This window comes from Grampus griseus, assembly GCF_964374135.1.
Source record: "Grampus griseus genome assembly, chromosome: 3".
Taxonomy (NCBI): Eukaryota; Metazoa; Chordata; class Mammalia; order Artiodactyla; family Delphinidae; genus Grampus; species Grampus griseus.
In genome coordinates this window covers 104,101,772-104,117,980 of record NC_139019.1, presented here as the reverse complement: position 1 = coordinate 104,117,980, position 16,209 = coordinate 104,101,772, and the positions used below count along the sequence as shown (strand labels likewise).

Genomic DNA, 16,209 nt, shown 5'->3' with positions numbered 1-16,209 from the left:
AGAACCTAAGATAGGAATTCCTGCTTAAATGATCTTAAAGAGAAACCTATTAGGTGAAAAAAGTAGGGGACAGCAGGGGATGAAGTTCAGCAAAGATATGGCTTTAGGAAGAGTCTAGTCTCAGCCTGATCCCATGGGAAGCCCTGAATCGTGAATTGCACCACAGAAGTTGTGCCACCCAGAGGTGAGGAGGCTGCTACATCCTTTCATCACTTAGCCTTCGTCCACCGCCCTCCCCTGGGTGGGGGAGGTAACTTACCGCCATTATCTCCGGGACCACTGCCAGGTGAGGAGGCTCCTGCCGGCCAAGAGCAATTCCCCATAAAAGGACAAAGGCCTGAGTCATGAGCAGCCAATACCCACAGCATCTGGGGGATGAATGCACAGCCTGTGAAGAGCCTATGGGCAGGGCTCCCAACAGCATCTGCTATCCCTCCCTGAGGAGAGGATACCGTTTAAAAACTGAATGATGGGGCTTCCCTGGTGGTGTAGTGGTTAAGAATCTGCCTGCCAATGCAGGGGACACGGCTTCGAGCCCTGGTCCGGGAAGATCCCACATGCCGCGGAGCAGCTAAACCCATGTGCCACAACTACTGAGCCTGCGTTCTAGAGCCTGTGAGCCACGACTACTGAGCCCACGACCCACAACTACTGAGCCCACGCGCCTAGAGCCTGTGCCCCGCAACAAGAGAAGCCACCGCAATGAGAAGCCCAGGCACCGCAACCAAGAGTAGCCCCCGCTCTCCACAACTAGGGAGAAGCCCACGCGCAGCAACGAAGACCCAACGCAGCCAAAAATAAATAAATGTATTTAAAAAAACAAACAAAACTGAACGATGAGAAGGAGGCAGCCACGGGAAAATCTTGGGAGGAACACTGCAGGTAGTTCTGAGATGGGGACTAACTTAGCATGTTTGAAGTGCAGAAGGAAGGCCATTGCCAGGGGAATGGGGTGAAGGAGGAGAGGAAGGGAGAAACTGAGCTTGTGAATCTGACAGAGCAGCATGACACAGGCAGCAGCTGGCTTTTACTCTACCACTTCCTCAAGACACTGTACATCTTCAAAGCATGTTAATGTTGTTTTTGCACTGAGAAAATTTGAGTTGGTGGCATGATTAGAAATGTTATTCCTTACTACTTAGTCATAAAAAAGAATGAAATGCCATTTTCAGCAATATGGATGGACCTTGAGATTATCATACTAAGCAGTCAGGAAAAGAAAGACAAATACCATATGATATCACTTATACGTGGAATCTAAAGTATGACACAAATGAACTTATTTACAAAACAGGAACAGACTCACAGACATAGTGAACAGACTTGTGGTTGCCAAGGAGGAGCGGGGAGGGAGTGGGATGGATTGGGAACTTGGGGTTAGCAGATGCAAACTATTGTATAGAGGATGGATAAACAACAAGGCCCTACTGTATAACACAGGGAACTGTATTCAATATCCTGTGATAAACCATAATGCAAAAGAATATGAAAAAGGATGTGTATATATGTATAACTGAATCACTTTGCTGTATAGCAGAAATTAACACAACATTGTAAATCAACTATACTTCAATAAAATAAAATTTTTTAAAAATGTCATTTCAGCTTTTGTTAAAAATATACAGCCTGGGCTTCCCTGGTGGCGCAGTGGTTGGGAGTCCGCCTGCTGATGCAGGGGACGCGGGTTTGTGACCCGGTCCGGGAGGATCACACGTGCAGCGGAGCAGCTGGGCCCGTGAGCCATGGCCGCTGAGCCTGTGCGTCTGGAGCCTGTGCTCCGCAACGGGAGAGACCGCAACGGTGAGAGGCCCACGTACCACAAAAAAAAATATATATATATACAGTCCCACATCAGCTCATAGCTCATTCCAAATGTATCAGATCTCAGATATGAATGTATGAGCTCTTAGATATTACTGCTTTCTTGAATTTTTATAAGTTAACAAAGCAGGTCCAATCTTGACCTCGGGTGCCTTATTTATTCCTTCCTAATTAGGCTATACTGAAATGAACTACCTTTGAAAGGGAAAACAGATTAGTCGCACTAAATGGCTTTCTTAAAATACTTCACGATAAAAAAAACACTGCACCTCTTGCTACTTCTATACCACACATTGATTTTTTCCCCCTCTGCATTATCATCTGTCTTTCTAGTAGAAAGTGTTTTATACCTTTTCTTGGAGGTTAAAATGGCTCTAATAGGTAATTCCCTGGCTGTCCAGTGGTTAGGACTCTGTGCTTTCACTGCCGAGGGCCGGGGTTCAATCCCTGGTCAGGGAACTAAGATCCCACAAGCAGCCTCAGCAAAAAAAAAAAAAAAAAAAGGCTCTATAGTGCCTTACTGACCTCATTTATAAAGGTAACTTACCAAGTGCAACTAAACTCCTCTCCAGGATAGGCTGACCTTATTTCCATGTGCTCAAGCCTTGCTCGTGTGCTTCATTCACCCCAATATAAACTGTCTCGAGGGAGCCCTCTGTTCCCCATCCACATATCTTTGATCCTAATCGGGGCTTCTCACCTGGGTTTATTTTCAAACAAGTTTATTCATCGCTTAATCTCCAATCCATCCTTTGAAGTGTTGCCAGATTAATTTTTCTCAAACTCTGTCATGATCATTAACATAACTCTCTATATAGTAATCTATTTCGATCACTAATTTGGGAATTGAAAGTCCTCGATAAGCTGGATCCCTTTTCCTAAGATTACCTTCTTTTATTTCCCACCAGGAAACTTTTCTCTGCCCAGGATGTTCTCACCATTCTGTAAATGCAGTGGCTTTTCCCTTCCTCATCTCCTCTATTTATGCTTTTCCCGTGTGTAGAAAGTCCTTTCTAGCTCTCATTGGCTCACATCGTACCCGTCGCTCAGATCTGCATCCTCCTGGAAACCACCGTGACTTCGTTGACTCTCTAAAGCTTAGCTCTCTTCTGGAAGGTAGCATCAGTCGAGGACTGATCTTCTAATAATCACTTAGGATAAAATGCACCTTCGATTGCTTGAGAAAACTGTAATGCAAACATGACTTTTGTCTTGCAATACCTGGATGACAATGAACCTTGCTGTATCTGCAAAGTATTCTCTTAAATCTCCAGAAAGACCAAAGGATGAACAAGTTACGTTTCCTGATCAAATTAAAAACAGAGTTGTCACAGCTCATTGTTGGGGGAATTAAGTCTGTCTGCCCTGTTCGACTCCCACTGAGAGAGGACTCTTGGAAATTAGTGCTCTCTGTCCCTTGGACTTCATGTGCCTTTTTCCTTTGCTGATTTTGCTCTGTATCTGTAATGGAGAAGAACCCTAGGGGGCCCTTCCAGAACAGAACCCGCCCACCCCGACATGTCCCCTGCCTTCCTCTTGTCTGTAGAAAAACTTTAGCCTCTTAGGCCTTCCCCAAATTCTAAAGAGTAAATTTAACCAGAGAAGTGAGAAAATGCAGAAAGAAAGGAAAAGAGTCAAGCAAGAAAAAACAATAATATTTTAGCCATTAAACCAAGGGCAAGGGCTATAGATAATATTCTGAGCCATGTCCTTTGAGCTGTTTTGCAGAGCCTGAAACCTCCACCAGGTGGAAGAAGTTAACTGTGTGCTGCCCACAAGCATGTAGACCCCAGACTTGTTGGAACCAGAATGTTGATGATGTTGACTCCCTGTTGCCTCACCATGAAACAATCAGAAGAATGTCAGCAAACTGATCACACACCCCACGACCCTGGCCCTCACCCTGCCTTTAAAAACCTTTCCCTGAAAGCCTTCAAGGAGTTTGGGACTTTTAAACACCAGCTGCCTGAACTCTTTGGTTGGTCTGCAGTAAACGCTGCACTTTCCTTCACCACAACCCAGTGTCAGTAGATTGGCCTGTCAGTAGATTGGCCAGCAAGTGGATCCAAGTTTGATCTGGTAACATATCCATTTGTTGTAATAAATCATAGCCATGAGTATGACTACATGCTGAGTCTTGCGTGTCCTCCTAGTGAATTATTGAAACTGGAAGTGGTCTTGGGGACCTCTAACACAAAAGGCAAATGAGCTTCAATGAGTGAATGAATAAACAAATTGTGGGGACTTCCCTGGTGGTGAAGTGGTTAAGAATCCACCTGCCAACGCAGGGGACACAGGTTCGATCCCTGGTCCAGGAAGATCCCACATGCCGTGGAGCAACTAAGCCTGTGTGTCACAACTATTGAACCTGCGCTCTAGAGCCTGTGAGCCACAACTACTGAGCCCGTGAGCCACAACTACTGAAGCCCACGTGCCTAGAGCCCGTGCTCCGCAACAAGAGAAGCCACCGCAATGAGAAGCCCGCTCACCTCAACCAAGAGTAACCCCCGCTCACCGCAACTAGAGAAAGCCCCTGCGCAGCAACGAAAACCCAATGCAGCCAATAAATAAATAAATAAATAAATAAATAAATTGTGGTACATTCATACAATGAAATAATATTCAGCAATAAAAAGGAACAGCCTGAATTGATGAAATAGCAGCAGCGCCAAAGCGGCTTATAGGTGGTGAAAACCATTTACCTGTGATCCAAATTCTTTAATCTGTATCAGCTACATGGGCTGTGGCTTTGATTACCTTTGGACAAACTACAATGTTTAAGGAAGTTCTATATATGCTTCTTGCATAGCGGCACTTCCTAGACATGTTGACAGTACTTAGAGTGTGGTCCACACATAAGCCTCACCTGGAAGCTTGTTAAAAATGCAAATCTGGGGGCCCCATCTCAGAACCGTAAGAAATGTGGTTCAAGGAGGAGAGTAGCTCTTCACGGGCAATGAAAGAGGAGACAGCTCTTAAAGATACTACCATCTACCTACAAGGAACAGGTATGATTGAATGGCTTTGTGGGGAAGGGGAAAGGGGAGCAGACGGGATCTAATGTGATTTCTGAGACCCAGAGCACCCAGAACATAGGACGCTATTAGGTGATGGTATTTACCAATGTTAGACAACTTGTACAAATAGTTAAGTCAGGAGAAAACAGTAGGCCTGAAAAGAAGAGTGGGGAAGATGAGGAGCTCATCTGATGAATGTGAGGCTCCTGGTGAGACAATTATTTGAAAGATGCAGCTTGGAACAGAAATTCTAGCCTAGCCCCTAAAAGAAATTAGAGATATGAATTTTTGGTTTTTTTTCTTAGTGGTGATATTTGAAGCAAAGATGGTTGATGAAAAGCGTTCCTCTTCCCATTTGAGGGGATCTCCTGCTATTCCTATATTCTTCCTCTCGGGAAAAAGCTACTTTGCAACTGAGTTAGCCATGGTATGGCTAAAATTTAACTCCCAACCCAATCCATATGTCTATCCACAGGCCTAATAAGAATCTAAACATCATTATTGAGTGTTACGCTAAGCGCTTTTCTGTTCCCTAACAGACTATTTACAACTCTATGAATGAGCTATCTGTAGCCTCATTTTCCAGATGACAAACCGAGAGAGAGGATTATGGTGTGTGGAGCTGCTTGAAGCCACACAGTTAGTAGTGAAGTCAGAATTCAAAGCCAGGTCAGGCTAACTGAAGTCCATGCTCTCGGAAGTGCTTTACTGATGGCTTTTAATTTGTCCCTAGAAAAGATATGTTTTCCTGTTTAAATGTGTTCTCCCTTGTTTTCTTTTTTTTAGTTTTCAAATTTTTACATATCAGATGAAATTGCTCTGTGGCTCAGTAAAATGCAAGGCACTGATGACAGTACCCAAAGGGTTTAAGCTCCCCTTCGTTGATAAAATGCTCTCTTTGAAAATTTTGTTAGTTTCAGAGGCACTGAAGAATTTTTACCTTTTTAAAAAAGCGCAAACCAACAAAACATTTTAAAAAAAGAAAAAAAAAGAAAGAAAGCTTTGTCTTTTTTTGAGTGACGCAGCAGAGACCTCTTCTGGTCAAGAAGGAGAAGTCTTAGGCAGAGAACCAACTTGGAAAACGTTAAGGTGGAGAGAACTGGTACAGGAGAAAATAGGATATGAGATAGGTTTCATAGAAGAGATAGGTTTCATAGAAGTTGATAGTTATGTTGGATATAAAACTCTGACAGCAGAACAGAGAGGAGTGCTTTCCACACATGTGGAGAAAAATACATGTTTGCTGTAATTTACAAAGATACGAGGATGTAATTAAGAATCATTTATAACTCCACGATCCAAAACTAATATTGTAAATATTTTGATGCACTGGCTTCCAGCATTGTTTTCTGGTCATATGCATTCTTTTTATTCACACTGGGTACACCTTGACTTTTCATCTAGTGTTCTATCACACACATTTTGCCACATTCTCCTTTTTTTCATTTTAACAGTTTTTAATGAAAGTTATATAGATTACTTTATTCTTGCATCTTCTCAATTGTTTCTTTCTTATGTCTGCCCTTTTCCTTTCCTACCTGGAGAGATTTGACTTTACGTTCAAGGATCTTTTTTGTGGTCTTTGTCCAGTTTTAGTCTAGTGACAAGCACCTTGCTGGGGTGAATGCCCACATGGACAGTGCCATTAGCCTCCTCTCGCTGCACTCAGTCAGTATAGGTGACATACTTCTTCCCGTAAGCCTGGGCTACATTGCCAATTTGCTGCCCTTTGCAGTACCCTCGCGTAATCTGAACTTCCTCATCCTTTTGGATACGCATGGATCGAATACTGTACTTCTGTCTCAGCTCTTTGGAAAGAGGGGGAAGACATAATCTTCCTGTGAATGTGGGAAGGTACATTGATGTGCCTTTTCTGGTTCTTGCTTTGATCAGAAGCCACAAAGGGATTGAACTTCATCTTGGCTGCTGGTACTTCAGCAATGGTCACTGTTTTGGTCACATTCTTAAAAGAAGAAAGATGTTTTCTGACAGCAAGGCTTTTACTGGTAAATCGCATAAAAGCCAGAGAAGTTTCAGTGAAGACTTTTGTACTGGTCCCCATGTTGCTGGGGTCCCAGTTATGCACTGAGATGCACACAGCTTGGGGAGTGTAGTGCTGGCTCCATTCTAGCCGCTGCTCACCTTCTCTGCCAGACGCCCTTGTGTGGGGTACACCTATTCACCTGCTCTTGGTGGCCCCTCAGGCTGACGGAAGCTAATCGGTAAAGGCCAAATATGATCACCTATATTCTCAGTATGTGAAAAATATATCCATTGGCATTTTTGACCCTGGAAATCCCAGAGATTTCCCAGTCACTGGGACTAACCCACCTGAGCCAAGATGCAGCATCATAATCTGCTCTCTTGCAAGGAAATTTACAGTTTTAAACTAAACCACAGTGGAATGGGGAGTTTTGAAAGGAGGAAGCCAAAGGTACAAATTAGAATTTACATTTAAGAGAGTGACATTAGATGAGGAATAATCTGAAAGAGAATCACTTCCTGGGACATAACTTAGGGGTCACACAAAATTAGAGAAAATTAAGTAGGACAGAATAATTGATACCATAGGGTGAGGAGACTGTCACTGGGCCAGACCTCACAATTAGCACAATTGGATGAGAACAATATACTCAGGTGTTTTCATGAGGCAAGAACCAAGCACTGTACATTGCTCAGTGCAACTCTTTTGTTGAAGGGGTTTTTTTTCAGTTTATTCCTAGAGATGTACAAAGACCCTACTCAAATGAGCTTCTGCAGTTCTAGGCACCCCTTCATAGAGAGGTGAACCTCTTCAGGATGTCCTGCAGCATTCCTATTCCTCATTGCTGTGAAATTGAGCCTCAGGTGTCACCTTGGATTTTAAATTCTAGTTGAGTGGTATAAACACAGAGAAGTATCTCGAATTTTAACTTAAAGATCTTGCTGATAATTATCCCACCACCAGCCAAATTTTCTTTTGTTTTCAATGGAAGAGAAAATAATGGAGAAATACTTGACAGGAACATAGTCCTGTCAATGCTTACTCTTGAGAAGAAGTGGGTTAGTTGGCTCAGGTCTATTTTAGAGGCAAAGTAGGGAATTACAGGAAGCAAAAATCTTCAATTTATCCTAAATAGCTTTTAAAATTCAGAACTGCTTTTTTCTTTTTTTCTTAAATTAGACGTATAAATTGTCCTCCTGGCAATTTCTCAAGTTTGGACTGAAGTGTGGGTAGAATGACATAATTATATAAATTATATTTCACAGTTTTCTTCCTCACATACCTTTATTTAGGCTCTAGTACTTGTCAGTTGAGGAGACAGATATATTCTTTTTGTTTTGTTTTTGTTTTCAATTTATTTGCTTATTTATTTTTGGCTGTGTTGGGTCTTCGTTGCTGCCTGCAGGCTTTCTCTAGTTGCGGTGAGTGGGGGCTACTCTTCGTTGTGGCGCACGGGCTTCTCATTGCGATGGCTTCTCTTGTTGCAGAGCATGGGCTCTAGTACGTGGATTTCAGTAGTTGTGGCATGCAGGCTCAGTAGTTATGGCTCATGGGCTCTATTGCGCAAGCTCGGTACTTATGGCACCCAGGCTTAGTTGCTCCACGGCATGTGGGATCTTCCCGGACCAGAGATCGAACCTGTGTCCCCTGCATTGGCAGGCGAATTCTTAAGCACTGTGCACCAGGGAAGTCCAAGACAGATATATTCTAGTATCTCTTCTAGTTCTTCGGACTGGGCTTTATGTTCTCTTGAGAACTTGGATCTAAAGGACTACGGGATTCCTTAGAACAATTTTTAAAAGGCTAGAGTTTCATTTCCAGCATGACAATGTGAGGAGCTCTTCAGACTCACTACCAAAAAAAAATCAGTAATAATTACAAAAGGACAGCCATTTAAAGTCTCTGGACGTGGTCCTGGGTGCATACAGCAAATGAAGAAATATTTATTTAATGAAATCTCCTAAAGCTCAGTGAACCCTGAGGTGTTTGATCCAGGACCCACTTCTCCCCTCTCCCCTCCCAGCTCACCATAGTGGAAACTCTACTGCAGACTGGTGCAGCCAAGAGCACAGGGTTCCTCTCCCCACAGATCCCAGGTAGAGGGCTGTCTTCCTAGGCAGGGCAGGATATCAGCATTTCTCATCCTGACCCCGGCTACCTGATTCTGAAGCTAAGTTCTATGCAAGTGTGGCCAAAAGGTGGGGGACTCCTTTTTTTTTCTGCTCAGCCCCAATTCATGGGATGGAAGCTCTGCCTTGGGCATAGAGGCTCTGAGAATACTGGAGCCCTAATTCTCCTTGTCCCAGATCATAGGGTGGTGGTTCCACACTGGGAGGGACAAGCTGAGAAGACCTGAAGCTGAAACCAAGCAGGACCCTGCAGAGCCTTCCTAGGTACAAAAGCCCCTCTGTGTCTCCCATTTCTTGCTTGTAGAAAAAGGCTTTGGTCTCCTAGGCCTTCCCAAAGTTCCAAAGAGCAGGCACAAGCAGTTATTAATTAGGGAAGTGAGGGAATGCAGAAACACAGGAAAAGCAGTCAAGAAACAATAGTTCAGCAGTAAAACAGAGGCCTACTTCCTCCTCAAGGGATATATACAACAATCTGACACATATCTTTGAGTTGTTCTGCAGGGACAAAGACTCCCACCCAGGCTGAGGATGGTGACTACATGCTGACCACAAGCATAGAGACCCCATACTGGTTGGAACCAGGTTGGTGAATAAGATTCCTGAAACACCACCCTGTTAACAACCACCAACCAATCAGAAGGAAGTCATACCCACTGCAACCCTCACCCTGAATGTTGCCTTTAAAAACCTTTCCCTGAAAGCTATCAGGGAGTTTGGTTCTTTTGAGCATGAGCTGCCCATTCTCCTTGCTTGGTGCCTACAATAAATGCTGTATTTTCCTTCACCACAACCCAGTGTCAGTAAATTGTCAAGTGGACCCTGCTTCAGTTCAGTATCACTTAAATTATCTTCCTTAATAATTTATTGATGCTTTCTTTGCTGATTTTTAAGTTGTTATTAGATAGACAGCTCTATCTTTTTCTGTAATAGTTTCCTCGGTGCTGTTATCAGATATGAACACTTGGCTGAATGAAGCATAGCTTAGACCCACTATGGTCTTTTTAAAAAAAGAAATTCTGGTAAAATATATATGACATAAAATTAATGATTTTTACCCTTTTTGAGTGTACAATTCAGTGGCGTTAAATACATTCACCCTGTCGTGTAACCATCCATCTACAGAACTTTTCATGTCAAACTGAAACTCTTTACCCTTTAAATGATAACTCCCCATTCTCCCCTCTTCTGTAGCCCTTGGTAACTAACTACCATTCTATTTTCTATCTCTAAGAATTTGACTACTCTAGGTATCTCATATAAGTGAAATCACACAATATTTGTCTTTTTATGTCTTATTTATTCACTTAGCCTGTTGTCAAGGTTCCCCATGTTAGAACATGTAACAGAACTTCATTTTATGGCTGACTAATAATCCACTCCATTACATTCATATACCATATTTTGTTTATCTGTAGGGAAACAAAATTTGCCACCCTAAAATGTCTCTGTCATGTGGATTATTTCAAGCTGAAAACAATCAAGGCCCAGAAGACTCAGGAAGAATTTTTGACCTTCCCCCTAAGTGCCTAAAGGAATTTAGATAGAGGGCCGATTACTGGAATAGAGCTATCACCAGAGATGTCTGCAAAGAACATGAGCTAGATGTGGTGGGGGAAACTCTTAGAGATCACAGGCCACCCTGTGTCCCACTGTCTCTGCAGGCTCAGAAAACATTTACCAAACGTTTACTTTTCCATCTCCATGTCAATTGCCTTCCTCCCTTTGAAGTCCCAAATCACTATTCCCAAATCCTCTTCTGTCTTTAGCTGAAGGTGGTATTTAAAGTGAGGGTTTCAGGGACTTCCCTGATGGCTCAGTGGTTGGGAATCCGCCTGCCAATGCAGGGGAGACAGGTTCGAGCCTTGGTCCAGGAAGATCCCACGTGCTGCAGAGCAACTAAGCCCGTGCTCCACAACTACTGAGCCTGTGTGTCACAACTACTGAGCCCGTGCTCCTAGAGCCCTTGCTCTGCAATAAGAGAAGCCATTGCAATGAGAAGCCCACACACCGCAACAAACAGTAGCCCCCGCTCACCACACAACCAGAGAAAAGCCCGCACGCAGCAAGGAAGACCCAACGCAGCCATAAATAAATAAATACAATTTAAAAACAAAGTGAGGGTTTCAGTCATTTGGGTGAGTTACTCAGTTTTCCTGGGCCTCTCCCATGTATACATGTTATTTAACTTTTGTTTGACTTTCTCCTGTTAATCTGTCTCATGTCAATTCAATTCTTAAGCCAGTCAGAAGAACCTAGAAGGGTAGAGGAAAATTTCTTCCTCCCCAACAATCCATTCATCTGTTGATGGACATTTGACTTGTTTCCACCATTTGGATATTATAAATAATGCTGCTATGAACATTGGTGTACAAATATCTGTTCAAATCCCTGCTTTCAATTCTTCTGGGCATATGCCTAGAAGTGAAATTGCTGGATCATAAGGTAATTCTGAGTGTAATTGTTTGAGAAACCACCATACTGTCTTCCACAGTGGTGCATCATTTTTGCATACAGTGATTATTATGTCTTAAGTTATGTGAATCAATCCTTCACTATAGGAAATTGATACTTGGATACACTGAACCAATATGGAAACATATGTCTCAGCTAAAATTGTATGATGTATCACAGAGTTGTCTACTAACACTTCTAATAACCATGCTGATTAGCTGCCGGTCTCTATAGCCTTAGGGGTGTGTGTGTGGTGTAGTGGAGCGGAAGGAAGGGTGTTGGAGCAGTCAGAAAAGAAGCAAAAATAATTCCACATCCTGCAACTCTATTTCAGTTTGGCTTTCTTGACAATGAGTTTTCGAGGGAATGAATAATAAGGGTGGAATAAGAAGGAGAGAAAGGTAGAGGAGTGTGGTAAGGTTAGATGGTAGAACTGGATCCGTCTGCTGTTTCTTAACTACTTGGTGTGAAATTAATTTCAGTGAGACAGTTTTCCTTGTTCCCCCACGTCATCTCAGATATTCTCACAGCCTATTTCCTTTCTAAGCTAGTATAATTTAAAGAGTATGCAGTTGACTTATAGCCTTTGAACAAATTGAACCTATAGGCAAAATACAAATGTACAAGGACTTAAACATTATGGGAGAGAGAGAGAGGGAGAGACTGAAATACTTTATCATTTTATTCTTCTTTCATCAGATCAGTCGCCTCCTGAAGCCATGGGAAATCACAGTGCTTTGGTACTTGGAAAGAGGTGAATGCAGAGGCATATCTGCAATTTTTATTTCTGGTGGGATTTTCTTCAAGACAACTTTACGATCTTCCCCATGGCAAAGCCTTTCACTGTGATTCAAAAACAGAGAGTCTTCCAAAGGGCCAGCATGGATCCCACATGCTTCTGCATGCTAAAAGAAAAAAAAATATGCTCTATATCACACCAAAAATCACTTTATTAGGGACTTCCCTGGTGGTGCAGTGGTTAAGAATCCGCCTGCCAATGCAGGGGACACGGGTTCAATTCCTGGTCCAGGAAGATCCCACATGCCGCGGAGCAACTGGCCCTGTGCACCACAACTACTGAGCCTGCGCTCTAGAGCCCGCGTGCCACAACTGCTGAGGCCCGCGCTCCGCAACAAGAGAAGCCACCGCAATGAGAAGCCCGCGCACCACAGCAAAGAGTGGCCCCCATTCACTTGCTGCAAATGGAGAGGACCCTCGTGCGACGATGAGGACCCAACGCAGAGAAAAATAAATTAATTAATTTTTAAAAAACCCACTTTATTAGATTGAGATGGAAGTTGCCCAATAGTTTTTCTAACTGTTCCTGTTGAGAAGGAAGGTCTAGTGGGCAGAGCAATATCCCTTTTTCAAAAGCAGTGCTCTCTCACTTGTGTCTTCCGACCAACAGGAAGAGCCAGTGGTGTGGGCTGCAGACTATAAACTTGGAGTCAGATCACTGACTTTTAACTTCACTAGTTTTGTGTTCTTGTACAAGTCATTTACCTACCGTGAGACTCAGTTTCCTCAAACATAAAATGGGAATTATTAAAGGATTCTTTGAGTGTTGAATAAAACATTCTATGTGAATGAAAAAACTTTCGCCAACTACTAAGTAAAAGAGCTACACAGTATGCAGCTGCTGCTGCACCCTGCTGCTGGATAGATAACAGCTACTTAAGATTCTCTTAGTTGTACATCTATTTCTGATTCTTTGATACTGCTGAACAGCAGTCTGGCCTGGTCTTGGGGTGCCGCTCCCTCTCTCCTATGCTGTGTTCTTGTTTTTATGTTGTTAAAGAGCTATATCATCAGGAAAAATGGTAAAATGAAAAGAAAGCATAGCTAGCATTTATTCAGTGCACATTCACTTCACTGTAATTCTCATTTAATTTTCACTTTTACTCTGTATGGCAGAATATTCCATACACCAGTCGCTAATTATATTTTTTAGATTGTTAGGAACACTGTCAACTAAATTGGAGAAGTAAAATAACAATGAAAGAATTATGCTGACTTATAGCTCTAAAGAGTAAGGGCAAGACTAACAGAAATGCTTTGATGCATTCAAAACAGTTCTTCATTATTGACTTCAACTCTAAGTTTATACCCGATAGTTCTAGTAAATGAAAAATATAAAGTCAGTACTAATATTGTCACCATGCTAAAGCTACTTAGGACATTGAAAATGACTTGATAAGCCACTAAGTTACATGAAATACAGCCCAATATTAAGATATTAGAAAGTCTTAATAACCATACAAATTTGATGTTTAAGTCTGGTATTTGAATCGTGATTTCCTTAGTTTCATATTTGTTTTCAAAATATCAGATAAAAATACATATAAAATAATCATCTCAAGGCAAATGGCAGCCTCATTTATTACACTGTATGTATGCATTTTATAAGAAAATAATTGAGCCATATTTTTGTATTTTGTATATCATATAATATTCATATTTTGTAATATCTCTGTCTTCACAAAGTACATTCTTATTCAACATTAATTGCTTATCCTTTAGAAATTTGGAAATTAGTTATATAAACACATTTCTTCCTAGGAATCCTAACATGAAATCTCTTCTTACTGATTCTTACAAAATATTATAATCTCCTTTAAAGAAACAACTTACCTTTTCACAAGTGAATGGTCAATCAATCTGAATTTGGAAAATGTTTTGAAACTATTGACTACTGAATCAGAGCATTGAGTGAGCAAGGAGTCTTATCTGTAAATCTAGCCAAAGTGTTCCCATAGCTCTCAACCTGAGTGTGCAGTACAACTGTAAAAATACACGCTCTGTAAAGAACAGACTTGTGGTTGTCAAGGGGGAGGGTGGATGGGGGAGAGTTGGATTGGGAGTTTGGGGTTAGCAGATACAAACTATTATATATAGAATTGATAAACACGGTCCTACCGTATAGCACAGGGAACTATATTCAATATCCTGTGATAAACCACAATGGAAAAGAATATAAAATATACATATATATATGTATAACTGAATCACTTTGCTGTACAGCAGAAATTAACACACTGTAAATCAACTATACTTCAATTAAAAAAAAATACATGCTCTGTACGGTAGCTTTAATGTTAATGGCGCCTACTTCTGATGAACTTAACAGCTGTGAGTTGCCATTATGTAGAGAAAAAGGTAGACACATATTTATGAAATCTTTTGGTTTATCTATTTTAAGTTTGTAATTGGGTTATTTGAATAGATATTGCTATTTAACTTTTGTTTGCAAGTTTATGTGAAGGTGCATCAAATAGTTTTTGTCAGAACAGAATGGTGGTTGTCGGGGCCTGGGAGAAGGAAGAAATGAGACAAAGGGTACAAATTTTCAGTTTTAAGAAGAATAAGTTCTAACGGTCTAATGTTCAGCACAGTGACTATAGTTAATAATACGGTATTATATACTTGAAAGCTGCTGAGAGTAGACCTGAAGCATTCTCACTGCAAGAAAAAAAGAGTCAACAATGTAAAGTGATGAATGTGTTATCTTGATCTTGGTAATCACTCCACAATGTATAGCAAAGCATCACGTTGTATACTTTAAAGGTACACAATCATATTTGTCTATTATTCCTCAATAAAGCTGAAAAAATGAAAAATAAATTTCAAAGCAGCTTTTGTAGAGTTATATATGTCTATTCACAGATATATTAAATAGTATAGGTTTTTTATTATAAATACCTATAGGAAAATACCTTCAGATTCACATTCCTGAATTTCATGTTCTGTTTCCAAGGCATTACATAACGTCTTGGGATCATCCCATGCTTTAATGAAAACCGTGGCAAATGAATCTCACCACACCTGAAGATTAGGAAAAAGCAAGAAGAAAGGATATATTGTGAGCTAAATTCAATTATTTTAGCTTCATTTTACGGAATGGAAGCAGCTGTGTCTGTGAGGTTTGGACCCTCGCAGATGCAGCACAGAGCTGTGTCACTGTTTGAGGCTCACCTAGTAGATAACCAAGCCATTAAATCCCCGAGTATCACCAAGATCAAGAGTCTGGCCTGGGTATCTGTAGCTCTAACTGCACGCTGTCCTTTACAATTTGCTCATGATGTTCATTTTGGCCTGACTTTATGGGGGAAGACAGCACACCATGACCTACCTCAGGCCTACTCATTACCTAAAGGAATCACTGGCCACTCACAAAAACCAGTAACGAATTTAGCTTCTGAATTTAGTACATGCCCTACACTCAGGTCAGACTTGCTTTCTCTGCACACACATTGTTTTGTTCTGGAACATAAAGCTTTCTATATAGATGCCAAGGGGAAGCACAGAATTAGCGTCCTCATCTATGTAGCTCCCAGATTGAAGACAAAGAAACAAAAAACAAACAAAGAAACCACCCCAAAACCCAGAACCCTTAAGTCCTCACTTATTAGCAGGCTTAGATGAATTCTCATTAGAACAGTTGTTGGTGAGTTTAGGTAAGATAGGACAAGTGTCTTTGCCTGAAGCCATCACTGCCAGTAGTGACAGGAATTCTCATCTAGAACTTCACTAGTCTACTAGTCTAATTATGATGTCATTGCTGCCTCAGATCTAACAATGTTTTGCTAATTTCATAGCAACCCATCACAGTTACTTTAGAAGTTAAGAGTGTGGCACTTAGAGCTATTTTCGGTGTTTTAGTACACCTTGAGTACACCATCATTCTTATCACGAACACTTAAAAAATAAGGATGCTTGCAGATATATTACAAATTTGACAGATACTAGAAAATATACTGGACTAAAGAATTATTATTCACAAATAATCACTTCAAATGAACACTATTTA

General features: G+C 41.4%; 1 protein-coding gene and 1 pseudogene across 2 annotated transcripts; both read right to left on the bottom strand.

The window, feature by feature from the left end:
* Positions 1 to 6,319: 6,319 nt before the first annotated feature.
* Positions 6,320 to 6,756, bottom strand: LOC309821323 (large ribosomal subunit protein uL24-like; annotated as a pseudogene). The gene has a single exon. The product of its transcript is annotated as a large ribosomal subunit protein uL24-like (transcript).
* Positions 6,757 to 12,097: 5,341 nt separating this feature from the next.
* Positions 12,098 to 15,902, bottom strand: SPMIP10 (sperm microtubule inner protein 10; the record flags this gene model as incomplete). The annotated part of the gene is made up of 3 exons (XM_082652012.1): positions 15,805 to 15,902; positions 15,116 to 15,224; positions 12,098 to 12,307 (listed from the first exon to the last, which is right to left on the bottom strand). The coding sequence occupies exons 1-3, from the start codon at positions 15,888 to 15,890 to the stop codon at positions 12,098 to 12,100; spliced, it is 405 nt and encodes a 134-aa protein (XP_082508138.1). The 5' UTR covers positions 15,891 to 15,902.
* Between the last annotated feature and the right edge of the window lie 307 nt (positions 15,903 to 16,209).